Genomic DNA, 27983 nt, shown 5'->3' on the forward strand with positions numbered 1-27983 from the left:
AAAGTCAGGATAAACTAGTAAAAAAAAAGGCAGGACCGAATAGAGTAAAAAATAAAAAGGCAGGACAGGGATTACAACTAAAAAAAAAAGCAGGACAACATTTTTCATCCTAGCCCCCCCATAAAAATCAAATGGTAGCTCCCTAAAGTATGAAAAAACAGACAAAAAACACAAAAACTAAACTATTATCACTGAACCATGAAAATGAGGTCAAGGTCAGATGACACCTGACAGTTGGACATGTACACCTTACAGTCCTTTTATACACCGAATATTCTAGACATATAGCTTATAGTATCTGAGATATGGACTTGGCCACCAAAACTTAACCTTGTTCACTGATCTATGAAATGAGGTTGAAGTCAAGTGAAAACTGTCTGACGGACATGAGGACCTTGCAAGGTACGTACATACCAAATATAGTTATCCTTTTACTTATAATAAGAGAGAATTCAACATTACAAAAAATCAGAGCTTTTTTTTTCAAGTGGTCACATAACCATGAAAATGAGGTCAAGGACATAGGACATGTGACTGATGGAAACTTCGTAACATGAGGCATTACATCTATATACAAAGTATGAAGCACCCAGGTATTCCACCTTCTAAAATATAAAGCTTTTAAGAAGTTAGCTAACGCCGCCGGATCACTATCCCTTTGTCGAGCTTTCTGCAACAAAAATTGCAGGCTCGACAAAAATCAGGTGAAAACTCATCAGGTTGATGCAAATAGATAGAAATAAATCTAACAAAAACAGAGTAGACATGGCCCGGTACAAAAACTTAAGGGTGTACTTAGGTGAGGTTTTGGAATTTGTGTCAAATGTTCGGACTCCTTGGTGTTTTTCCATACAATACAGTGTAAAACATTTTGCCCCATAACACCCATTTATTTTTTCATATAAGACTTAATAGCTCATGAAAGGTCAATTACCAAAATTTTAGAAGATTCTTAATTTTCGTTCTTTTGTTTTGAGACCTTATAATACCAATGCAAATATAAGGTAAAAGTCCGAGTCAGCCTTTTCCCGCCAATATTTTAAATCTCAAATATCTCGAAAAGGAGGTCCATGACCTATCAATATTTTTTGCTTTTTCTTATCCTTAATTGATGCTCTACCAGATAATGGTATCAATTTTAACTTCTTAATTTATTAATTTTTGCCTAACCTCACCTAAGTACATCCTTAAAGACACTAAGTACAGATCTGAGAGTACTCACAGTCACTGACAGCTAGTTCAAAGCCAATTACAACTAATATTGGCAGTTAGTTTTCTCGTTTGAATTGTATTACATTGTAATTTCGGGGCCTTTTATAGCTGACTATGCGATATGGGCTTAGCTCATTGTTGAAGGTCGAACAGTGACCTATAGTTGATATTTTCTGTGTCATTTTTGGAGAATTGTCCCATTTGGCAATCATACTACACCTTCTTTTTTATAAGAAAAAATCGTGAATCTGAGACTAAAATATCTATCAGAACACATCCAAGGGATTTAGTGTAAAGACGTGTAAATACATTTTAGACTGTTGTCACTCAACCCTTTATTATGTTAATCACATGTATAAACTTCAATTCTAGTATGTGTTTTAATGTGTATAGGACAAACACTTTTATCATACAACCCTTAACCATATTCATATGACACATATATATTAATTTTTATGTTTTGTATGTGTACTTATATCAGGTATATGTCATTTATGTATACAAAAAAAAACAGGTGTTACTAAACTGTTCACTATAATGATATTAATCACATATATAGATGCACTATGTTCCTGGTTGGTGTTCTTAATTGATAATTCACCACACATACACATGATACACCATGTTGGTGTACACATATATGATTTCTTCAGGTCTTTGACTAATAAATATCTTACTACACATTATGTGCATTTGTAGCTTCAACTGTTGAATGCTTATGTTCAAACACTAACTTCTTCGCCAATAATACAAGTTCACATATCTAAATGTTTTCGTTTAGGTTTTTTATTACTAAATATCTGATTACACAATCTGTGCATTTGTAACTTCGACTGTATGGACTGCAGAATATTTATGTTCAAACACACACTACTTCACAAAAAATACAAGTACACATATCTACGTGTTGTTCTTCAGGTCTTTGACTACTAAGGGAGCTACCATTTGATTTTAATGGGGGGGGGGCTAAGATGAAATTTGAAAAAAATAGGCAGGACAGGAGTTCTGAGTAAAAAAAATGCAGGATGAGACACTTTGCAAAAAAAAAAAGGCAGGATGACAATTTATGAAAAAAAGTCAGGACAAACTAATAAAAAAAAAGGCAGGACCGAATAGAGTGAAAAATAAAAAGGCAGGACAGAGATTACAACTAAAAAAAAATGCAGGACAAAATTTTTCATCCTAGCCCCCCACAAAAATCAAATGGTAGCTCCCTAAATATCTAACTACGAATTCTCTTCGTTTGAAGCTTCGACATGTTCAACTGTCGAATCTTTTTGATCAAACACCAGTATCATACTATGTGTTCTCATGTGAATCTGTAAGCTGTTCTTGTGACCAAATCTGTTCCCGCAGATCTCACAATTAAAAGGTTTATCACCAGTATGTGTTCTTAGATGTCTCTTTAAGTTCGGAATTTGATTGAACCGTTTTTGGCATATACCACATTCGTAAGGTTTAAAACCAGAATGTGTTCTTATGTGTCTCTTTAAGTGTGAACCGTTCCCAAACCCTTGTCCACATATCTCACATTTATGGTGTTTATCACTTGTATGCGTTTTCATGTGTTTGAGTAAACTCTGATCACTATTACACCCTGCACCACATATATCACACGTGTAAGGTTTAACATCAGTGTGTATTTTTATGTGTGTCTTTAAGTTCTGATTCGTACTAAACCCTTTACCGCAAATTTCACATTTAAAAGGTTTATCGCTAGAATGTGTTTTCGTATGTCTATGCAAGTTCGAAATACGACTGAAATCTTTTCCGCAAACACTACATTCATATGGTTTTTCACCTGTATGAATACTTGAATGTGCCTGTAAATTCACTTTTTGACGAAACGTTTTAGAACACACATCACATTTAAACGGTCTTTCACCCTCTTCTTCGTTTGTTTGTGTCTGTAAGTGCCCTTTCTGACTAAATTCTTTGTCAGTCATATCGAATTCATGATGCTTATTTCCAGCATGTGTTCTTATAAGTTCTTCTAATCTTTCATTATGTGTTCTCATTTGTTCGTCTAATTTCTCAGTATCTGTTGTCATATTTTCTGTTAACTCAACAGCATATGCTCTGATCTGTTCCTCTAAGTCTGCATTATATGTTCGCATGTGTTCCTCAACATCTGTGTTATGTGTTGTCATATGTTCTTCTAACTCTGTAGAATATGTTTTTATATGTTCCTCTGATTCTGCAGTATGTGTTGTCATATACATGTATTCCTCAACCTCTGCATTTTGTGTTCTCTTATGTTCCTCTAATCTTGTATAACATGTTGTCATATTCTCCCCTGGCACTGCCGTATGTGTTTTCATATGTTTCTCTGGTTCTGCAGTATGTGTTGACATGTGTTCTTCTGATTCTGCAGTATGTGACACCATATGTTCCTTTGATTCTGCATCATGTATTGTCTTATGTTCCTCCGATTCTGAAAAACATGTTGCAATATGCGTTCTCTCAAGTTCCTCAGATTCTGAAGAACATGTTGCCATATGTTCCTCTGATTCTTCTGTATACGTTCTCTTGTGTTCCTCTAATCTTGCAGTACATGTTGTCATATGTTCCTTTGATTCTGCAGTATGTGTTGTCATATGTTCCTTTGATTCTGCAGTATGTGTTGTCATATGTTCCTCTGATTCTGAAGTATGTGTTGTCAGATGTTCCTCTGGCACTACAGCACGGGTTCTCATATGTTTCTCTGATTCTGAAGTATGTGTTGTCATATGTTCCTCTGATTCTGAAGTATGTGTTGTCATATGTTCCTTTGGCACTACAGCACGGGTTCTCATATGTTCCTCTGATTTTGAAGTATGTGTTGTCAGATGTTCCTCTGGCACTACAGCATGGGTTCTCATTTGTTTCTCTGATTCTAAAGTATGTGTTGTCAAATGTTCCTTTGATTCTGAAGTATGTGTTGTCAGATGTTCCTTTGGCACTACAGCATGGGTTCTCATATGTTTCTCTGATTCTAAAGTATGTGTTGTCAAATGTTCCTTTGATTCTGCAGTACATGTTGTCATACATACATGTTCCTCAGGTGCTGAAGTATGTGTTTTTACATGTTCCTCTGGCACTGCATCATGGGGTCTCATATGTTTGTCTAACATTGCAGAATGCTGCTTAATATGTTCCTCCAACTTTGCTTTACTCATCATTTCTTTACAACACACTTCACATTTATAACTGCTTCCTCCATCCGGAAAACTGATTTGTTCTTGCATAAACTGACCTGAAGTCTGGTCAGGGGAGATAATTTTTGAACTTGAAGCATCTTTGCTGTTAGACATAATATTTCCTCTCCCCTTTCTTGTCTGCTGATGCTTTCTCTAAATGTTCTTGAGTCTGAGAAAGAGAAGATAATAGTTAAATTAGTTATTGGCACACATAACATATGACATGTACGGTGTAGCATTCTATTGTTTTCATTGGACAAGACATTCACGTGTTTCAAAGGTTGTTTTTTAGGCATCTGAACTTCAGAAGCCGTGTTTCTATGTTTGTGTGTATCATGGAAATAGATGCTATGAATCTATTACACATTATTTACAAATTATGTAATATAAAAACTAAGGTCTTTCACTCAGTCCATACATTATATATTGACCCGTACTATAATAATTTTAGGTGGGGCATAAAAAGTAAATACAAGTAAGGGAGCTACCATTTGATTTTTATGGGGGGGCTAGGATGAAAAATTTTGTCCTGCATTTTTTTTTAGCTGTAATCTCTGTCCTGCCTTTTTATTTTTCACTCTAATCGGTCCTGCCTTTTTTTTTTAGTTTATCCTGACTTTTTTTTACCTAAATTGTCGTCCTGACTTTTTTTTTTTGCAAGTGTCACATCCTGCCTTTTTTTTTTAACAAAACTCCTGTCCTGCCTATTTTTTTCAAATTTCATCCTAGCCCCCCATAAAAATCAAATGGTAGCTCCCTAAATTAAACAACTCATACTTTATGCTTTTCTTGAATTTTACAGGATTTCTTTGCACTAATGGAATTTTTAATTGTCTGTCCTTTACAGATGTTTTTAGCGTGCATATTTTTGCTACTATGATCATTTAAGTGTAAATTCATTTTTTAGTTTGTACCTCGGATTTGTTTTTTCTCTATCGATTTATGAATTTCGAACAGTGGTATACTACTGTTGCCTTTATTATTCATGAACAATGAAAATCTCATATGTCTGACAGTAGTTCAGTCAGGGGAACTCCTTGTACAAGTAAACTTTATTTATACTTGAAAGAGTAAAAAAAATGAACTTTTGTAAGCTAGTTTACATTTATAATGTTTGAATAATATTCCAATAATTTTCTCAAAAATTCACTTGTATTTATAACAGTATAAGTGAATTTTTTAACAATCCCACAACAATTCTAAAGTTTTAAGATAATGATTTAGATGATTTGTCCCAGATTACATGTAGCTCATATTTTTTTTATTAGAGATCAATGTTTCATCTCATTAATTCATCAAAGAAACTAATTGGGCAAAGATCTTAAGTATTTGTACAAGGCCTTCAAAACTTCTCCTTGTGGGGCTTGTAAATGAGAAGTGTTCTGAAGATAAACAAGAATGTGTCCAAAGTACACGGATGCCCCACTGGCACTGTCATTTTCCATGTTCCATAGACCGTGAAATTGGGTCAAAAGTCTAATTTACCTTTAAAATTAGAAAGATCATATCATAGGCAGCAAGTGTACTAAGTTTTAAGTTGATTGGACTTCAGCTTCATCAAAAACTACCTTGACCAAAAACTTTAACCTGAAACTCCCATTTTTATTTTCTATGTTCAATTGACCGTGAAATTGGGGTCAAAAGTCTAATTTGGCTTTAAAATTAGAAATATCATATCATAAGCAACAAGTGTACTAAGTTTCTAGTTGATTGGACTTCAGCTTCATCAAAAACTACCTTGACCAAAAACTTTAACCTGCGGACAAACGAACGAAAGGGACGGATGGACGAACGAACGGAGCCACAGATCAGAAAACATAATGCCCCTCTACTATCGTAGGTGGGGCATAAAAACAAATGGGATTTTCATTGTCCATGAAATTACACTTAAATGATAAGTAAAGATTGACATATATAAAGGACATACAATTTAAAATATATTTGAATTTAGAGCAAAAAAATCCTAAGAATTCAAGAAAAGACGATAGGATGACTTTTTAACTTGTATAAGTTAACATTTTAACTTGTATAAGTTAAAAATTAAAAACTCTGAATGTCTAAGGGATATAACTACATGTATTACAGCCATATTTTTTTTTACCTATATAATTCTCACATGATACAAGTAAATAAAATTAACTTGTATAAATTTACTTACATTGAGTATATATCATGTATATTATATAAAATATATTAATAATATATATATAAAAATTACTTGTACAAGCAGTATCCCTAACTATAGTACAATGTTCCTTTGACTGAATATTAACCCAGAAATTTAAAATAAATATACAACTACATGTGGATAAAACATTTATATATATCATGTATAGCAAGCATTTAAGAAACTTTAAACATGAGCTCCATCGTATAGAAATCGACCTTATGCATTTAATGAAATATTAATACATCTGTTAACCTATTCGGTTTGAAAAAATCTCTACATAAAGTCTGTAACATTGATTTGATATACACTACAGCTCGGGTGGATTTTGCTTTTTTCCACCGGCCTACCGTGGGAGTGGGACCGGGCGGGCAAAATTTCTACCTTGTCCACTCTGCCCACCCATAGAAGTGGGCATGCAATTTCTTTTCTTTAATCTAAAGACTTGCAAGTACAATCACTTGAAAAAAGCAGACAAGCATTTGTAACCAATATTTTTTATAAAAAAAGAGATTATAGCAAGAGTAGGCATGGGTGTGCTGCCCACGGTGGGCAGGTGGGAAAAGAAAAATCCACACGGCTGTTATTTAAGAACCCTACAAAACAGACCGAAATTCATCATTTATATCATATTTGAATGTTCCAAAACCATTCAAAGAGTTATATGTGTGCATGTACAATGGTGTATTCATGCACTTGCATAAAGTCGATTTCTATCGGAAGCATCTCAAATGTTATTTCAGACTCTGAAGTCATACATACTGTTTTCATACAACAGAAATTAAAAAAAAAACAAGAATGTGTCCATAGTACACGGATGCCCCATCCACATAACCATTTTCATTAAAATTAGAAAGATCATATCGTAGGGAACATGTGTACTAAGTTTAAGTTGATTGGACTTCAACTTCATCAAAAACTACCTCGACCAAAAACTTTAACCAAAAATTTAACCTGAAGCGTGACAGACAGACGGACGAACAAAGGAACTGACAAACCAACGGATGAACTAACCGACGCACAGACCAGAAAACATAATGCCCATAGATTGGGCATAAATATCAAGGTAGTGTCATTCAATCTTCAACAATAGAATTGATGCATGTCAATTTTAACAATGTACAGTTCCTCTAGTTTATCAGATGCAATCATGAATTGTCTCTCCATCAGACAGACCAAAATGTCTGGAGTCGGTTTAAAAAAAAACAGTTACAATTATAATTAAGATTGATCATATTAAGTCATGAACAATTCAGTATACTTACAATAAATCTTGGTTGTAAGTTTTTTTTTTTGAAACCGACTCCTGATTTGTTCTTTGGGCCATAAAAAGAATATGTTTGTTTGCCTTAACCCTAACTACCCCAAAAATAGCTGCCTACTCAAAATCTGTTATTGCCCTGATGTGGAAATGTCTTTTTTTTAATCAAATAAGCTTAAAGATAAAAAAAAACAAAACATGTATGACACTTCAATTTCTCAGCTTGTCTTTATGCTTTAAATGTGTTTTTTTTACATTTTAATTTAATTAAGCCTTTTCAAGTATAAAAATTCATTACTGAAAAAAGAAAAATCTGTGAAATTTATAATAATTGAAAGGTACAAATGTAGCTAAAGGGCAAAGAACAGATAAAGTGTAAAAGTAACGCCCGAACATTTCTTGTGAAAATTTTCTTTACTCATGTGTGTAAATAAGAGTCATAAACCAAAACAAAGTGGTGTTTGAAGTGTATATATATAATAAATAAAATCATTTATTAACTATTTGTGGTTTGATTTTTAATTGGATTTTTTCCTGAAATGTCAATGTTTTTTGTCAGCCATTTTGTGACATTTAGTAGGCCTTTGAGAAAATTGAATTAGAATATCCATTTGTCAAATTGCATGTTCTCCAGCTTTATTAATATTGAGAAATAACATGTCAATGAACACAATTCAAACCTATGAATAGGAATAATTTGTGCAGATTTATTGAGAAAAAACTCTTCAAAAATCACTGTTTGCCCATTATGCTGTCTGTCAAAATATGACCTAATTTTTAACTTTGTTTACTGTTAAAGTACAATGTCTAATATAACCCTACAAATGTTCAGAAACCCTCAAATAATAATCCTTTAAAATTTGCTAAGAAATATTGCATTCAGACATAGATATTTCAAAAGACAAGCATTTCAAATTTTCAAAAGGTTTGTCTGTCAAAAAGTAACGGCGATCAAACTGTCTATATTTACATGAAAGAGTGGTATACATCATCACATCATGTGCTTTGTAATTGGTTTGGGTACACATGATTACTATGTCATTGATCTATGTGTCAAAAATAGATAGTGTAACTTGCAGAAGGGTAAGTTTAGTGTCGGTCAAATATTTTTTCAAGAATAACAGGCGTTCTAATATTTAATGAATGTACAAAGTGTCTCATATGAGATACAACCACTAAGTATCATGTTATGGTTATATTTAATATAGATATTGTAACAGTTATTGATAATAATTGTTTGTTAAAATGAAATATTTTAATGAAAACTAGGAAACTATTTTTGCCAATTACTATTTGACAATTAATCAACGAAGCAGTGGCGGATCAAGGGGGGGGTTCCGGGGGTGCGCACACCCCCCTTTATTTTTGCCGATCAATGCATTTGTATCGGGACATATGTTTTGCACCCCCCCTTTGCCCTGGGTGCCCTGGGTTAGCACCCCCCTTTCGAAAATTCCTGCATCCGCCCCTGCGAACGACTGTTATTGTTTGACCTCCCTGTGTAACGGGCAAACATTTGCAAGTATGTATCTCATTGTTTTAAACAGAGAATATTATGATACCAGTGAACTGTTATTATTCTACCCTAACATTGAAATTGTGCAATACAAAGGTGAAGTTGAGTCATTCAGTTCCAAATTCCACAATCATATAGAACAGGCGTTATTTTTGACAATATTTCCTAAAATAATTAGTTTATAATTCCTGTCGAACTGTGTTGATATACACAATGTCATTTAGTAGTATGCAAGAAATGCTGATTCTACGTCTTTGATTAAGTACCAAAGTTATCAGTACATCATTTCTTTTAAAATTCTCATGCATGAGTGTAAAATTTAACTTGGAAAATGTCAAACTGTCAAACAAAAGGTCTGTCACACTATACAAATGAATTCTTATATGTATCTATTTTCTATTGATTTTTTATGTTTTACATACAACCATTTTGATGTATTTTACCAATTCTGACTCTACAGGTGTCCAGTTGTAAGAACTTAGGTTGAAAAATTAAAAAAATGTACAGCATTTTTTTGTGACGCCTGTTACACGGATGTGACATGTGACTTATAAAATGTCAAACTGTCAAACATAACTTCCATCACACTAAACAAATTAACCATTATTAATATCCATTTCCCATTGACTCTGTGGGTTTTCACTACTACCAGTTATATAATCCTAACCATTTTGACTCTCCTGGTGTCCAGTAGTGATTAGTTGGAATGGAAACTAAACAAATATGCATCATATTTTTGTGACGTCCATTACTTTTTTTTAACCCCATTATTCTTTTTAACTTTAAACTTCCAAGATGTGCATTTTGATGCGTTCAGAACAAGAATGAAAACCATATAACTTAATTAGTTTGAAATACATTCAAAACTTTCTTTGATCTAAAATTAGCATGTCAAACTTATCAATGTAATGTCCATCACAAAAGTTGTGCCTTTGTTTGAATGTCTGTTGACAAGTATTGAAACAAAGAACTATCTCTATAATCACACAAGTCAACACTGAAAAGTTGAAGATTCCTCTGATATATTTAAAATCTTGATATATGGGCTTAAATGTGACGGACATTATGTCACACAAATGTTACACTTTATCTGATCCTTGCCCTAAAGTCAACAGATATCAACAATTTACCAAAGTTTCATAAAATTTTGTGAAAGTGTTTATGAGTGATTGTCCGAAAATTGGAAAATCCCCCCTTTTTTAAGCATAAAAATTCATAACACAGAAACATAAATCTGAAATTTATAAAAGTCCAAAGGGAGCATATGTCAATAGATATAAACGATTCATCAAATTTTCATTAAATTTGATGGAAGCAATTTGAGTTTTTGTCCGAAAATTGGAAAATCCCCCTTTTTTAAGAATAAAACTTCATAATATAAAAATGTAAAATCTAAAATTTATAAAACTTGAAAGGGAGCATACATCAATAGATATAAACAATTCAAAAAAGTTTCATAAAAGTTGGTGGAAGCGGTTAGAGTTATTGTCCGAAAACTGGAAAATCCCCTTTTTTAAGGATACAGGTCATTTTCAAAAAATGTCGAATTTTCAGTACACCTATGCTAAAAATTTTACTTCTAATGGAAATTTCAGTTGCAATGGTTTAAATGAAAGCTTGTCGGATTTGTGATTCAGGACATTACTAATAAACACACCTAACATCTATTTTGATAAGATTAAACTGCATTTTAGGCCGATTTTGGGGGTATTTGTGTGCGTACAGCGTCAGAAAAACACAATTCAAATGATTTTTTTCCGATTTTCTGATCGCCTTGATATCTGCAAAAGGGACTTTTTAAGAACGTTTATTATTACTCTAACGAAAAATTGTAGCTTCTTTATCATTGTATGCAACATATTATCTACAAACTAAATTCAATCTGCGTACAGGAGGTTCATGTCCATCCTGTTACCTCTACTTAAATCAGCCGTTATTTTTGTCTCCCTTTGAATATTGAATCAGTCAGTGTTGATTTCAAAAGTACAAAGTAATCTTTACCTTTAAAAACGCCTCGTTTCTTGAACGTCAGTGTAGAGAAAAGATATTTCAAGACATTTAGTGAAAAAAAATAGAGCGTACTTTTTTTCATGTCTATGCTGTTACCAACAATTTTGATTAATTACACCAACAGTATGCTTGTAAAAACTACAATAACGTGTTGGATACCAAATTCACAATAGAAAACCATATAATCATTTTACCAAAGGGAGTAGTTATTTCACAACAGCAATCAAAAACGAAGAAATTTGTCTATCCTGTTATGTCTATCCTGTTACTATGGTTGCTATGGTTACAGTAACAGGATAGACAATTGTAGACAAAAACGTCGTTAATTTTTTTATCTTAACATATAGGTGCAAAACGAATGAAATGTTTCATTGTTTGAACTCATCTTAAGGTTATAACGTCTGAATCTTCCCAATTAAGCATTTGCAGGTGCAATACTGATATCGGTAACAGGATAGACAAAAAGGTAACAGGATAGACTTTTATATAGTGATATATCAGAAACGTACGTTCCTGTTACCAATGAAATTAAGAGAAAAGTAAACTAACTTATGAGGGATTTACTTGATGTTGGGTTTATTTGAAAGGGTGAAAATATACCGAACAATATAAATTGCTAGCATAGACTTGCATTACTGGTGGTAATTTTTACAACTTTTGAAAACCAATTTTTAAAGGCATTTTTCAGTACAACCTGAAAAATTGGAAAACAATCTATTATTTTACAGAATGAAGATATATAGAGGTTTATTCTCTTGAAAACAATCTAATTGGCTACGTAAAACAAGCTTAACATTTTATCTAAACCTTTTCTTAATACCCCAAAATTTCATTTGAAAATGGTAACAGGATAGACAAAATATTGTACCACCGATCAAAAAATGTTTCAAGATATTCTTGTATGACATCATTAAGATTGCATCTTTTAATATGTCATTAAGATTGCATCTTTTAATATGTTGTTCTTAAAGTACTGTTTGTTTTGATTTGCTTATGTAGAGGGTTGTTTGAATAAGTAACTTTTAATGAATTTTTTAATTTCAAAATTCGACATTTTTTGAAAATGACCCATATAACTTCATCATGTTCATAACATGGAAACCATGGAAACAAAAAATCTGAAATTTATAAAAATTGAAAGGGAGTTTACGTCCAGTGATATTGTTGGCTTTTTTTAAAACTACCTCTACTCTTTTATTGGGAAAATATGCGTCATTTTCATCGAATTGAGAAATTTAAAATAAACCATGAATATGACTGCATGAAACTTCAATTTACAGACCCATTTTCAAGAGTCAAACCCTGCTTTAAAATAAGACCCCGTGATGATACATAAATAGACCCTCAAATGTGCACATATAGTCATTTTAGGCAAGAAAATTGTTTAAATGAGTGTTTTTCAGTTTGAATTCGTGCACAATTACTACTGAGGCTGCACTGTTTGGGAAAAAAGTTGTCTTTTTGGGAATAATTTTAAGCCATTTTTTTCAAAATTGGGATTCTTCTCCAGGGGAAAAAGCCTTTATTCTCCATTTATTTAAGGCAAACAATATCACTGACGTCAATCAATATAAACAATTCAAAAAAGTTTCATAATAGTTGGTGGAAGCGGTTTTTAGTAATTGTCCGAAGTATGGACGACGGATGGACAGACGGACAACGGTTTACCATAATCATGATAATGAGTCCCGTCTTAGATGGGCATATAAAAAAAGTAAGGGTACCATACGTAGATATGTCATGTATTTACATGTAGGTATTTTTGTTTATTTTATGTTTTCTTTTACATCGAGTCTATGCAGGAAGGTAGTAAGTGAGTCTCATTGGGGTCTTAGCATGATGCTGCAGAATTGCCGAATTTTTAGACATTATTGTGCCGTGAAAACTCGAAATAAAGTCTAGTGGGACTGTGGGACATGGTGAATTACAAAAAAAATGAGGATTGCACACTAGTATGTACATAGTGTAAGCGGGATACATCATCATTAGAATCCGACAAAACAGTAAGCATGGTAAGCAGGATCCAGGATCAGTACCCCGCAATGAGACCTCCTTGTAATGGGGGTAGGTACCTTCATGACTAATAACATGCAATGACATGAATAACGAGCAAAATTCTTGACAAATAACATTAATCGTTAATAATGGTAATTTTAGATGCATCACGATAAAATGTACACTTTCTTTAAGACAATAAAAAGATCAACTGATTTTAACCAATCACATTATGTTATTTTTTTCACCAAATAATGGTAATGATAATTAATTCGCCGTTTCAGAATCTAATGCATCCTGGGTAATATTTTCAAAAGCGTACACCAAAGCGTTTTATTGGTTTAAAATGTTATAAACAATGGAAATTCAACCAATGATGTAACGTTATTTTCACTTTGGGGTACGAACAATGAAATTACCCATGATGCTTTAGATTCTGAAATGGCCAATTCAGACATGTTAGACCTTTGACCAAAAACAATAAGGATGCATTACAGTTACATTAAACCAATTTGACGTTAATGGTAGACGAAAATGACCATTATGCCTGACAGTATAAGGCATTACTACCCTTTGCATGCGCGTAGCTACGTTTACATCAAAACACCCAGGCGTACACTTGAATTTTGAAAATAAAACAAATAATCGATATAAGAAAAACTGGTCAAAAGCTCAGACAGATCAGCCTTGGGCTTCTTTTTTTTTAATGCAGTCTTCACGATGAACTGTTAAATCTACAGGCCCTAAGCTCAATTTTTGAAAATTTTTAGTTACATTCTGTTGGCCTGTATATGTGATTTTTACAGGCTGAAACCAATTTAGTCAGGGGACTTACTTAAATAAGTGATTTTTTAAATCACTGATTCAAGTAACATTATTTCCATAAAGGTTGGAAGTTAGAGTTGTCTTTCTTTAATAATCACCTATTTAAGTAGTACAAATTAATCACTAGAAGAAGTGATTTAATTTTATTGTAGCTTTAAATATATAGAATACTAATGATCCAGGGACTAATTAATAATTTATGTTTCTAAACTTATCAGAACCAACATCTGTGTTATCTAGGATGACCAGGTCATTTCAGGTGATGACCTTGTACTGAATCTAGGATAATGACATAAAAAAATCACTTGTTTAAGTATCAGACCTCAATTTCCTTCCCAAAAATCACTTCTTTAAGTATAATTCTTTTTATAACCCCCACTAATTTCAACACCCCCGAACAGTGAAATTTTTATCGCGAACAGTAGAATTTTATTACATAATTTGATAGATGAAACCTTGAACTTCACAGGAAAAATACTCCCACTGCTGGGAAAAATCTTTTAAGAAAGTATTAGTTCATTATGTTAAGCCATTATTATAGCATTTTTTCAACTAAAATAGAATATTCAGCTAAATGATTGATAGCATGAAAGGCATAATCCTTGCTACTTAAAAGAAGCAAAAAGTTCATTTTTTTTAATTTTACTAATTAAAAGATATTATTTAAACCTATATGTGTTCAAAATTTTGAAAAAACTACAAAATCCCAATTTGTGACGAAACCTCAAATTTGCTACTTAAATAAGTGATTTAAAAATTAAAAATCACTTATTTGAGTAAGTCCCTTGACTAAGCCTGGGCTGCCTGGGCTGCCACTCGGTGTGAAGACTGCAATGGATTGTAATTTTGAATAAAAAGAGACTAAATTTACTCAAACAGATCATTTAATATATTTGTTTGAATCTTTTGTAAAAGTCTGAATCTACTATGAAATCTATACATGTACTTTTCTTATATTTAAAGCAATTCACTATCTGCTCAGATTCTATACGCTGTTTGTATTTTTGTTGAGCCTGTGATTTATGTCCCAAAAGCGAGACAAAGCGGCGTCAATATTTAGGTTCCGAATGTGGATAAAGTCTTTTGAATGACTCTCTGTGAAATTTTACGAAAGTTGGACAGAAACTGTTTATGATCAAAAGAGTATTCAGAGCAATATAATAATGCAAGTATATCTTTAACATGTTTAATTTTCCCGCATTTTAAGGACAAAATGTATTTCTTCCTGCAATTAATAAGTTTTGTTATTTCTCAATAAAAATAACTACTTGTCGAACCTTCATCAAATTTTATGAAAATGCCGAAGAAGCTTTTTCTATGACTTATGTCTAAAGCTAAAATTTTGAAAGCATTTGTTTTCGTTCATTTTTCTGTTCTTTTCTGATAGACAGATAGCCGGGCTCTTCTTTACACAATTAATTGTTTAACATGCTCAATTTATAAACCTTCATAGATTGTCATCATGGTCATGAAATATTCCAGATCAAGAAAAAAAATATCAAAAGAAAATTTTAGATTTCTTTTTTTAAATCCCTTTACAAATAGGAATGATAGATTGATTCACTTTTTGTGGGAAGAAACCCTAGGTGTTCCAGAATTATTTTATATTGCACCTCATAGAAATATATTTTTTCCGTGTTCATTAAAAGGTGTTTTTGTCGATTGTATGCTCACTCACGACACCCTTTAAACTTATTTAAAAGTAATATTGGTCATGTTGGTTTGAATGTTTTCTCTAAAACCAATAACCATTTAATAGGCTAGCTTCCAGTTTAACACCTGAATAAGTTAACATATTACAAAATTTAACCAAAACAAATAAACCATTTAGATTCAAAAGTATGTTGCTATCAATGATTTTTTACCATGTTTACTGACAGGAATCATTATGGTATCTCATTCTCGATAGCTTTCGGGGGCTTCGTCCCTTTCGAACCCACTACCAGCAGGTGCTTCAACATTGAGCGGTTGGCACCCTTCATATCCCTCACCAAGGTTCGGGCGTACATGTAAAAATGACGCAGCTACACCACTGCTTTGGCAGTCCAAATCATATGACATTTTGAAGGGCTAATTTTAATGTTTTGATGCAACACCTTCCCTATAAATGTCATAGTTATTTGGACTACCCTCCTATACACCTTACTGCTATTTTTCGACTTTTACCTGATTACTGGACATGTATTACAAAGTCAAAGATTCATGAATGGTGTGTCCAGAAATGTAAATAAAAAGGGGGAAGGGGTGCTCTGGACAGTGATTCCCTATCTACTATAAAGTGTAAAGCCTAGCTTGTCCATTGGGAAATTTAATCATGAAGTATAATACTAACACTATATAGTAATAGTGACTGTCCCAGCCTGTCCTCTAATTATAATTTATCAAGAAATTATAATAAGAATATGATAACTTTTCACTGTAATTCTGATCACTGTTATTATTTTTTATGCATTATAACTAGACTGTGTCATCAACTAGAACTTTTCATTTTAATTATAACCAGAAATAATTTGGCATTTGATGAGAACGTGTAAAAAAAATAAAGAGCTTCGCTTTTCGTAGTTTGCAGGGGAGATAATTTGGATTTCCAATAATTTTTCCATTGTTACACAGTCAGTACTTTGTTTGGTATGTAGATAACAGATATTTTGCAATTCTTTTCATACAAAAAATACAATCTTTATGCAAAACAAATACCTACCTACCCGGTTACTATACATGAGCATAAAAATATTGTAATTCTAATTTGTACACCTTGTCATTCAGCAAATCAAAGGCCGATAACCACGAACATATAAATTAATATATGGAGCGCCGGTTACACATAAAAGAGTTGACCAATGCCCTGGCTTAGCCTTAGAGAAAAAACGCAATCACTATGTTTTATTTATAATGTTACATCAAAATTTAGAACTTTTTATTGTTTTTTATCAATGATATAAAAGTGTCAGTTAATGTTCTAAAAAAAGTTTGATTAAAATATATATATATATATATGTTTAAATATACTTTTTCACTTTTTTGGTCTTTTGGGAAATGTTGTTTATGCTGTCTTTAGACCCTTCTACAACGAAATTTGTTTTACATGCACACGTATAAAAATTGCGGTTTTTATCCAACATAATCATGGGTTTGACGCGCGTCTGGCGTATAAAATTATAATCCTGGTACTTTTGATAACTATTTACACCACTGGGTCGATGCCACTGCTGGTGGACGTTTCGTCCCCGAGGGTATCACCAGCCCAGTAGTCAGCACTTCGGTGTTGACATGAATATCAATTAAATGGTCATTTTTATAAATTTTCTGTTTACAAAAATATGAATTTTTCGAAAAACTAAGGATTTTCTTACCCCAGGAGTAGATTACCTTAGCCGTATTTGGCACAACTTTTTGGAATTTTGGGTCTTCAATGCTCTTCAACTTTGTATTTGTTTGGCTTTTTAACTATTTTGATCTGAGCGTCACCGATGAGTCTTATGTAGACGAAACGCGCGTCTGGCGTATAAAATTATAATCCTGGTACTTTTGATTACTATTTGAACGTAGTTTTCAATTTAGACTTGTATAACTTTCCAAAAGACCAAAAAAGAGAAAAAGTATATTTAAACAAAACGCATTTGACTAACCGGTCGAACAACTGATGTTCTTTAACCCTGCTGACTGCCATTGGCGATTGCCAAATAAAATTGATCACAAGATGTAACAAAATGGATCTTAATATAAATTTAAAAATACTAAACAGAAAAAAAAAATTAACTTATGGCCACGATGTTATGCCTCAAACATACGGTGTCAATATTTTTTTAGTACACCAGATCCGGATTTCGACAATAAATGTCTCTTCAGTGATGTCAGGGATCGAAACGGTATTTGGAAGGCCATATAAAAAGTACCCTCATTTTTAGATAGACACTTAAATTTTAAGAGTCAATATAGGATGAACGGATCATATAAACCGGAGGGAAAATATGATACAAGCCCAAACGAAAAAATATAAACGAGTCTAAATTGAAAACTACGTTCAAACCTATGATTGCGTTGGATAAAAACCGCAATTTTTATATGATCCGTTCACCCCCCTCCTACTCCCCCTCCCAGTACATGTAGTTACGACTCTGTATATGTGAAAATGCTGTTTTTGTTTAATTGTTTCCGTTTTCTACCTCAACCAATTAATGTTATGAAACTTATTATAATTAATACAGTACATGTTTCAGTAAAATTGGATAACATTAACGCGTGTGCATCATACTAAAACTCACATTCATATCCCAATGAAGTTTATGATGACACGTCACTAAAAAAGTGCACAGGTTATTTAAAGAAATAATTGATAAAAATAAATTTTTCATGAGCATAGCAAAAAAATGTAATTATAAGTATTGCATGCTTCTTTTAGTTATTTCATACTAGGATTGTAAAAGCGTTGACCGTGCGCATATTTCCGCGCTTCATACAAAATGTACTTTGGTCAACGCTTTAAAACACCCCAATGAATTTATAAAAGAAGCATTTAATTCTTTAACAATGCTTTATATTAAGTTAAATTTTGCTGGTCATTTTGAAATCAAACACATAAAATTTTCTTGACCCCCCCGCCCCACAATGTTACACTATGTTATTTGATCCCCCCTCTATTAAACATACCACAATTGTAACATGCAAAAGACTTAATAATTATGTTATTTCACAAAAACATTGCAAACATGAAATATTATCAGTGGATTGAGTTCAAAAACATGTTTTGCCTTGAAATAGCTAGGGCTCTTCCATGAATATTAGTAAGTATAGAGCAAGCAAGTGCTTTGGACTTTTTCTGACTTTTTTCTGATTTCCTGTATACTGGACTATTAAAAAAACTTGATGTAGTTCATACTTTCAGCTTGAACAATTCAATTACTCATTTATTGTTACAATTCTTTCAGCTTGAACAATTCAATTACTCATTTATTGTTACAATTAGTTGATAAATGTGTAATAGTAAACTCAAAATTTTGATTTATTTGCCTTAAAAGTACAAACTTTGAGGTATAAAGGATCCAGCTGGATCTTGTAATGAAAACAAAAAAGTACATTAGCGGCGTTTTTCATCTCGGAATCACCTTTTGTGTCAGTATTCATATTTTGTATGTAGAGTAGATGAATTTTAATCATTTACTGGAGAATTTATTGCTCTACACTATATTCTCTCATGATGCAACGTGTTTTGGATTTTTGGATAAAATTTTGCACAAATTGCGGTTGATTTCATTTTATTTTATACTTAATTTCTCACAAACTATTAAGCTGATTAACAACAAAAACGTGACAGTATTCTAGACATTTTGTCTCATGATGTATTCATGGTATTTTAACTATACTTAGTTTTTACCATGTGCAAAAAATATTGATTCCCCCTCTTTGAATTTACAAAAAAAATGAACCCCTCTTTTCCACACACAGAAAAAAAATGACCCCCCTACATTTTGACCAGCTCACCCTCCCAGATAAAAAATGATACGTCCCTTAAATTGCACACAACAAGTCAGGTAGGTATAGGACAGTTGTTTTCCACATGATCTATTGATTGATAACTGAAGTTTCATTTATGGACGTCGCCTTTTGATTAGCTTTTGAGTTTGTGTACACGTTTGTATTTGTTATACTAGAACAAACCCGTGATATCGCGGGTCCGTGACTGAATTAAAGTATATAACTATGCGCAAGCCTTATTTTAGTATTAATATTGTCATCTGATAAAGTCATGCCGATTATAAGATACACAGTTTTCTCTGGTTTCAAATCTTTCTGTTTGAACCCGTCGAAATTTGAACTTATCAATTATTGGTAATATTAATTATTTGGAAAAAAAGGTCCTCGAATGGAGTATTTTTTAATTAACAGCATTGCCCTATATAAGTTATAAATAAAGTTGAATTCTTTGATTCGCTGTTTTAGTCATGCCCACTAACAAATTGAAAACTATACCTATACGCCTTATTTTGAGTCCAGATTTTTTGTATTCGTATTGTTATCTTAGATAGTCTTACTGATTAAAATACTACAATAGGTAACAATTTGACAATTTAGTAGTGTCAACCCTGTGTTTATGACCCGTGTATATAGCACATTAATCCTGAATACACCGCTTGGTGGTGCGCCTGTCGTTATTTTAATATTATAGATTTTGTTCGATTTTGGGTTTTCTATCTGATTGCTTTAATAGACTTCAGTTTTCTATGTTGTGTTGTAAAATGCACGCCACAGGTCAGGAATTTTACAGCTGTATTCCGCTTGGTCTGTTTATTGATAGCTTAAGTCAACGTTTTTTAGAAGTACTATTTTTGAACTTTATTTTTGTATACTGTTGATAGTATTGCATTCGTGATTTTTCACATCAGCAAATTACCAGTCTAGCTCCCCTTTTATGTACTTTAAAATGAAACATAGATAATGCAATGAAAAATTGGCCAAACTTTTGAGAAGATAACATTATTTGAAAGAGAGACAAAATGTGATAACATAATCATTCGGCTAAATTGTTAAACCACAGTTAATTTTAAACTGGCACTCCATAAGTAAATAACTGTAATTATCTCCCTTTGTCACGGTTTATATATTTTTCTTGTGCTATTTTATACATGTTTCATTCGTGAATATTTGAATAAGTGAGTACACGATCTATATATTCCTGTATAATATTGTGTTACACAACTAATGATAGGGTTATACATACCTTACATAATCAAAACTACAAACAATGCTTCCGAAACATATATACATAACTTTTTATAATGATTGTGCAACAATTTTTCACGGATAAACCCGACCATAAATCAGATGGTTTCAGATGAGAAAAAAAATTTAGTTCAATCTGAAATACACTAAACAGGTTAACATATCTAATTTTACGATGTTTCGATTGTTTGAAAAAAGTAAATATATGGAACGCAAGGATAACATATTTATATTAAAAGCAAAACAACTACCCACATATTACAAGTTTAAAAAGGAATATAAACCTCAGACTTATACAAAGTTAAATATCTTAAAACAATATATTTGACAGTTATGTAAATTGAGAATTTCAAACCACAATTTACACATTGAAAAAGGCAGATATATAATAATACGCTTCAAGTTGGATCAAGAATATGTAAACATAGTATTGATAACAAACTTGAATATGAGTTTCATTTTATATGTGAATGCAACCTCTATCAAAACGAGAGGGATTGTTGTCTGTTATGTTTTATTGTTGTTTTGTATGTTTTTATATGTGTTCATGTGTTTCAGCGATGATCCTTTTGTAGGACTTTGTACTGGATTTTACACTGAATAAAATTAGTTAGTTATAGTTACTTATAGTTATATAATTTGTTTTCAATTAAATTAAACATTGTGTTGTAAAAAAATATCTGAAAGGGTGAGGAATGTTCAAAATAACTTGGACACAGTGGGTAAAATTGAAATGGGTCGATAATTGATAACGCCATGGAACATGTTGCGTTAATTAGGTTGCAAGTCGTATAACCTTGGAAAATCAAACCTGAAGTATCGTTGTGTAAACGGGAAGTAGCTATTTTCTGTACTTGAGTTATGTGCAAGTATACAGAACCATACATTTTTTGAACTTTCAGATAATACCAGAAATGACAATTTTAACGTCTGGCGTACTAAATTATAATCATGGTACCTTTAATAACTATTTACACCACTGGGTCGATGCCACTGCTGGTGGTCATTTCGTTCCCAAGGGTATCACCAGCCCAGTAGTCAACATTTCGGTGTTGACATGAATATCAGTAATGTGGTTTGTCAATTTTATATATTTCCGGTTTACAAAAATTAAAAAAAAAAACTAAGGATTGTCTTACACCAGGTATATAACCTTATAGCCGTATTTGAGACAACTTTTTAGGAATTTTGGTTCCTCAATGCTCTTCCATTTTGTACTTGTTTGGCTTTATAAATATTTTGATATGAGCGTCACGGCTGAGTCTTATGTAGACGAAACGCGCGTCTGGCGTACTAAATTATATTCCTGGTACCTTTGATAACTATTTACACCACTGGGTCGATACCACTGCTGGTGGACGTTTCGTCCTCGAGGGTATCACCAGCCCAGTAGTCAGCACTTCGGTGTTGACATCAATATCAAATATATGGTAATTTTTATAAATTTCCTGTTTACAAGTATAAGTTTGTGCTTAGGTTTGTTTAAAGGGAACTACTTATGATAAGTCAATAGTATTTGGATGCAGTTGTATCAGCATTTGCACATTTCATTTCCATTGGGATTGTTAAGCCATGTACCTTCAGTCAGGGTTCATTGACTTTGAATATTTGCAAGACTTGCATGTTAAAGTGTTGCTATTTTGATTTCAACATTTTGCATTATCGAAATTTCAAAAGGGCGAGACATATCTCTGTGATAACAGTTTATTTATAATGTTTATAACAGAGAAAAATACAAATAGTATGTGAATTTGTCGAAACACAACTTTTAATTTCAATTGCTCAATTGGGCAGTGCATATTGTGGCGGTTACTTCCCAAATGACGACATGCATTTGTTTCGTCCAATCAGATTCCCTGATTTCAATCGACAATCCTCGGGTGAATTCGATATTCTTCTATCTAGACGAAGGTACGGAATCGGCCAAGTTGTGATGATTTGTAACTGCCTCAATGATGTACATCTTTTAAAAATTCTACAATTAACAAATGGCACGAAGATAGAGAAAAAAATCAAAATTTAAAGTTCATTTTTAGACTAAAAAAGGAACAACAACTGTATAGCAGAGTGATACTTTTTGAATAGCATGACCCATAGCTATTATTAAAACGTATTTACGTATAAAAAAAACCTTAGATATTTAGAAAATGTTAGATATTCAAATTAAATTCACTGATTTATGTTTTTCTTTTCTTTTTGTTAAGAATGAAGGCCAGACAACAAAAGCAAAAACGGAGAAAAAGGGGCAAAACACAGAAAATGACTGACAACAAAATTACAGTGGGTTTAATTAACGTGTCCCCTGATCATAAACCAGACCACTTTATAAAAGAAGACACGACATGTAATAATGGGGGTAAGAATTGCACTTGTCAACTGTGTGGTAAAGGATTAGAAAGGGAAGAAAAGATACAGAATGAGTGTCAATTGTGTGGACAAGAATTGAAAAGACATGACAAGTCCGAAAAAACTAATAAAGTGTGTGTTAAAGGATTGGAAAGGGAAGAAACGTTAAAAGATGAACCTAGTGAATCAAAGACACACACAATTCTGCAAACTGCTAACCAACCTTATAAATGTGAAATATGTGGTAAAGATTTTGATCATGGATATCACCTACGGATGCATATGAGAATACACACAGGTGATGAACCTTTTAAATGTGACGTATGTAGTAAATCTTTTAGTCTAAAACCAAACTTAAAGTCGCACATGCGTATACACAATGATGATAAACCTTCTAACTGTGACGTTTGTGGAAGAGAATTTAAACGACCTAGTGAATTAAAGTCACACATGATAAATCACACTGGTATGACTGATGATAAACCTTATACATGTGATATATGCAGTAAAGAATTTACACAGAGCTATGACTTACAGTTGCACATGAGAACTCATACTGATGTTAAACTATTTAGCTGTGATGTATGTGGTAAAGCTTTTAGACAGAAGCTGCAAGTAAATAAACATATGCGTATACACACTGGTGATAAACCTTTTAGCTGTGATGTATGTGGTAAAACTTTTAGACAGAAGCCGCACGTAAAAAATCATATGCGTATACATACTGATGTTAAACCTTTTAGCTGTGATGTATGTGGTAAAACTTTTAGACAGAAGCCGCACGTACAAAATCATATGCGTATACACACTGATGTTAAACCTTTTAGCTGTGATGTATGTGGTAAATCTTTTAGTCTTAAACATAACTTGAAGTCACACATGCGTATACACAATGATGATAAACCTTTTAACTGTGATGTTTGCGGAAGAGAATTTAAACGACCTAGTGAATTAAAGTCACACATGATAAATCACACTGGTATGACTGATGATAAACCTTATACATGTGATATATGCAGTAAAGAATTTGCACAGAGTTATGACTTACAGTTGCACATGAGAACTCATACTGATGTTAAACCTTTTAGCTGTGATGTATGTGGTAAAAGTTTTAGACAAAAGCTGCACGTAAAGAAACATATGAGAATACACACTAGTGATAAACCTTTTAGCTGTGATTTATGTAGTAAATCTTTTAGTCTTAAACCATACTTGCAGTCACACATGCGTATACACAATGATAATAAACCTTTTAACTGTGACGTGTGTGGAAAAGATTTTAGACAAATTAATCAATTAAATTCACACATGCGTGTTCACACTGGTGATAAACCTTATACCTGTGAAGTGTGTGAAAAAGATTATAGACGACTCAGTCAATTAAAGTCACACATGCGTATGCACACTGGTGATAAACCTTTCAACTGTGACGTGTGTGGAAAAGATTTTAGACGACCTAGTGAATTGAAGTCACACATGCGTATTCACACTGGTGATAAACCTTATACATGCGATGTATGTGGTAAAATGTTTAGTCTTAATCAACAATTAAAGTCACACATGTTTATACACAATGAGGATAAACCTTACATCTGTAAAGTTTGTAGTAAAGATTTTAAACGACCTAGTGATTTGAAGTCACACATGCGTTTTCACACGGGTGATAAACCTTATACATGTGATGAATGTGGTAAAAGTTTTAGTCTTAATCAACAATTAAAGTCACACATGTTTATACACAATGAGGATAAACCTTACATCTGTACAGTTTGTAGTAAAGATTTTAAACGACCTAGTGATTTGAAGTCACACATGTGTATACACAATGATGAGAAACCTTTCACCTGTGACGTATGTAGTAAAGATTTTAAACGACGTAGTGAATTAAAGTTACACACGTGTATACCATGTATACACAATGATGATACACCTTTTAATTGTGTCGTTTCAGGGATGATTCCACTTTATCGTGTAATACCGACAAACTTTTGAATTGTGACGTTTGCGGGAAAGCGTTTAAAGCGTTTAAACGATCTAATCAATTAAAGTCACACATAATATATCACAATGGTGATAAACCTGGTGTATGCGATTAAGGATTTGCTCAAAGTTGTAACATACGGATGGACATGAGGACACACACTGCAGGATAAACCTTTTAACTATGGCGAAGGTAGTAAAGGTTAAAGTCCTGGGGCGTAGCTGGGTCCTTTTGAAGTGCACGCCAACCAGGGGGGGTTTGGGGGGGATTGCCCCCCCCCAAGATTTGTTTTTTGGCAAGACGCAAAATGGTGCGTTCTGAGGGCCTAAAATTGGTTTGAATAGCAAATTATGAAGACTGAATTTGATCATTTTTTATTGAGAAACATCCGTGAATAAATTTTAAAATCTGCCCTTCGTTTTTTAGCTGCAACAAAAACGTCCATGGCCTTGTCTAAAAAAGTAAAATCACAAAAATACTGAACTCCGAGGAAAATTCAATCGGAAAGTCCCTAATCACATGGCAAAATCAAATGACAAAACACATAAAAAACGAATGGACAACAACTGTCATATTCCTGAATTGGTACAGACATTTTCAAATGTAGAAAATGGTGGATTGAACCTGGTTTTATAGCGCTAAACCTCAATTTATAGCGCTAAATTGACCTCAAAATCACTGTGAATGAGCATTAAACCCAAAAGCGGACAATCTGTCATTTCTCAGTGTGGAACGGATGTACGTTTTCAATCTTTTCAGTACGCTGAACGACCTTTCAGCTGTAGCACTAGCAACGGGCATTGTTAGGAGAACACACAGTATGTATCAATAGACAGTTTTGATTTGGCTTGACCTTCAGTTAACAGTTTTTCGGACCAAATGCCATCAACAGACTTCCTTACTTTTATTTTCCACTTGTATTTCGTCTTTGATTTAAGTAAAACCTCTGAGGCACACGGTGAATCATATTGTTTCAAAATCTTGCCAGCCCTAATAAACCAGCTTTTTGAGTTTTTTCCTTTTGTAGACAGTTGACGTTAAGCAAGACCAGTTTCAACAGAGTCGCTTCTAGCTATGGTACGAAACGTTATCAGGATCTTTTTATATAGATGTAATTGACCTAAAAGTAGATAAGATCCAGTGTTGGTAGCTCTAGCGGGAAGATTAAGAATTTGTTTCAGAAAGTTATTACAGAAGATATCTAAACGGGAAATATCTTTGGCACTAAGATTTACTATTTGAAGTCCAAATTTCAAACGTAGAACCACATACGTTGACCAGAGATTACATGACACCTCTTGGTTAAGTCCATTTAAACCATGCAGTCCTGAGCCCATAAGTGTGTAAGACGTCTGTCTTGGGATTTTTTGACGATTTCCAACACTTGTCCTTGTTGCCACTGCTTCTCAAGAGTCTCTGTCAATTCCTATATGTTTATAATTTTCTACAGTTTCTTATGCTTCTGAGCAAATGTGGATTAAAATAGTTATACTGTATATATCGCTTTCCAATTTGCTTGGTTAAGTTAAATTTTATATTTTTAACTCGTTTGTATTTTATTTTCCGGCGTAAATAATTTTTTTAGACCCCGCGATGTGCACGCCATGGCGTGACAGCGTATATGTAGCTACGCCCCAGAAGTCTTAAACAACACTTTAAGTCACACATGCGTTTTTACACTGGCGATAAACCTTATACATGTGATGTATTTGGTAAAAGTTTTAGGCAGAAGCCGCAGGTTAAGAAACACAAAGAGTATACACACTGGTGATAAACTGTGATTTATGCAGTAAACGGTTTAGCCAACGATTAAAACTACAAATGTATGTTTGCCTATGAAAATACACACTGGTAAAAAGCACAATTTTAAGTGTGGTGTATGCGGTAGAAGATTTCGTCAAACTTGTGAGGTAAAGAGGGGGTCTCATTGGGGGGTTCCGATCCCGGATCCCGCTTACTGTTTTGTCAGATTCCCGTATCCCGCTTACACTATTTACGTAAGCAATTCTCATTTTTGTCGAGACTGCAACTTTTGTTGCAGAAAGCTCGACATAGGGATAGTGATCCGGCGGCGGCGGCGGCTACGGCGGCGGCTACGGCGGCGGTGTTAGCTAACTTCTTAAAAGCTTTATATTTTAGAAGGTGGAAGAACTGGATGCTTCATACTTTGTATATAGATGCCTCATGTTACGAAGTTTCCGTCAGTCACATGTCCAATGTCCTTGACCTCATTTTAATGGTTCAGTGACCACTTGAAAAAAAAGTTCAAATTTTTTGTAATGTTGAATTCTCTCTTATTATTAGTAATAGGATAACTATATTTGATATGTGCGTACCTTGCAAGGTCCTCATGTCTGTCAGACAGTTTTCACTTGACCTCGACCTCATTTCATGGATCAGTGAACAAGGTTAAGTTTTGGTGGTCAAGTCCATATCTCAGATACTATAAGCAATAGGGCTAATATATTCGGTGTATGGAAGGACTGTAAGGTGTACATGTCCAACTGGCAGGTGTCATCTGACCTTGACCTCATTTTCATGGTTCAGTGGTTATAGTTAGATTTTTGTGTTTTGGTCTGTTATTCTCATACTATATGCAATAGGTCTACTATATTTGTTGTATGGAATGATTGTAAGGTGTACATGTCTAGCGGGCAGATGTCATGTGACCTTGACCTCATTTTCATGGTTCAGTGGTCAAAGTTAAGTTTTTGAGTTTTGGTCTTTTTATCTAATACTATATGCCATAGGTCAACTATATTTGGTGTATG

The 27983-nt window shown here is 33.2% G+C and overlaps 2 protein-coding genes across 5 annotated transcripts; one reads left to right on the forward strand and one right to left on the reverse strand.

Annotated features, from left to right (window-relative positions):
• Positions 1–1522: 1522 nt before the first annotated feature.
• Positions 1523–16952, reverse strand: LOC143051663 (uncharacterized). Of its 3 annotated transcripts, none has more exons than XM_076224563.1 (2): positions 16867–16952; positions 1523–4560 (listed from the first exon to the last, which is right to left on the reverse strand). In XM_076224563.1, exon 2 carries the CDS (start codon positions 4503–4505, stop codon positions 2439–2441), a length of 2067 nt encoding a protein of 688 aa, XP_076080678.1. In that variant the 5' UTR covers positions 4506–4560; positions 16867–16952; the 3' UTR covers positions 1523–2438. The 3 variants fall into 3 exon arrangements, with proteins under 3 accessions (XP_076080678.1, XP_076080679.1, XP_076080680.1); XM_076224564.1 differs by having other exon boundaries at positions 16871–16947; XM_076224565.1 differs by having other exon boundaries at positions 16920–16945.
• On the forward strand, positions 16739–25416 carry LOC143051662 (uncharacterized). Of its 2 annotated transcripts, none has more exons than XM_076224562.1 (2): positions 16739–16793; positions 23090–25416. In XM_076224562.1, the coding sequence occupies exon 2, from the start codon at positions 23091–23093 to the stop codon at positions 25221–25223; it is 2133 nt and encodes a 710-aa protein (XP_076080677.1). In that variant the 5' UTR covers positions 16739–16793; position 23090; the 3' UTR covers positions 25224–25416. The 2 variants fall into 2 exon arrangements, with proteins under 2 accessions (XP_076080677.1, XP_076080676.1); XM_076224561.1 differs by lacking the exon at positions 16739–16793 and adding an exon at positions 20752–20815.
• The last annotated feature ends 2567 nt before the right edge of the window (positions 25417–27983 follow it).

This window comes from Mytilus galloprovincialis, chromosome 11, assembly GCF_965363235.1.
Source record: "Mytilus galloprovincialis chromosome 11, xbMytGall1.hap1.1, whole genome shotgun sequence".
NCBI lineage: Eukaryota > Metazoa > Mollusca > Bivalvia > Mytilida > Mytilidae > Mytilus > Mytilus galloprovincialis.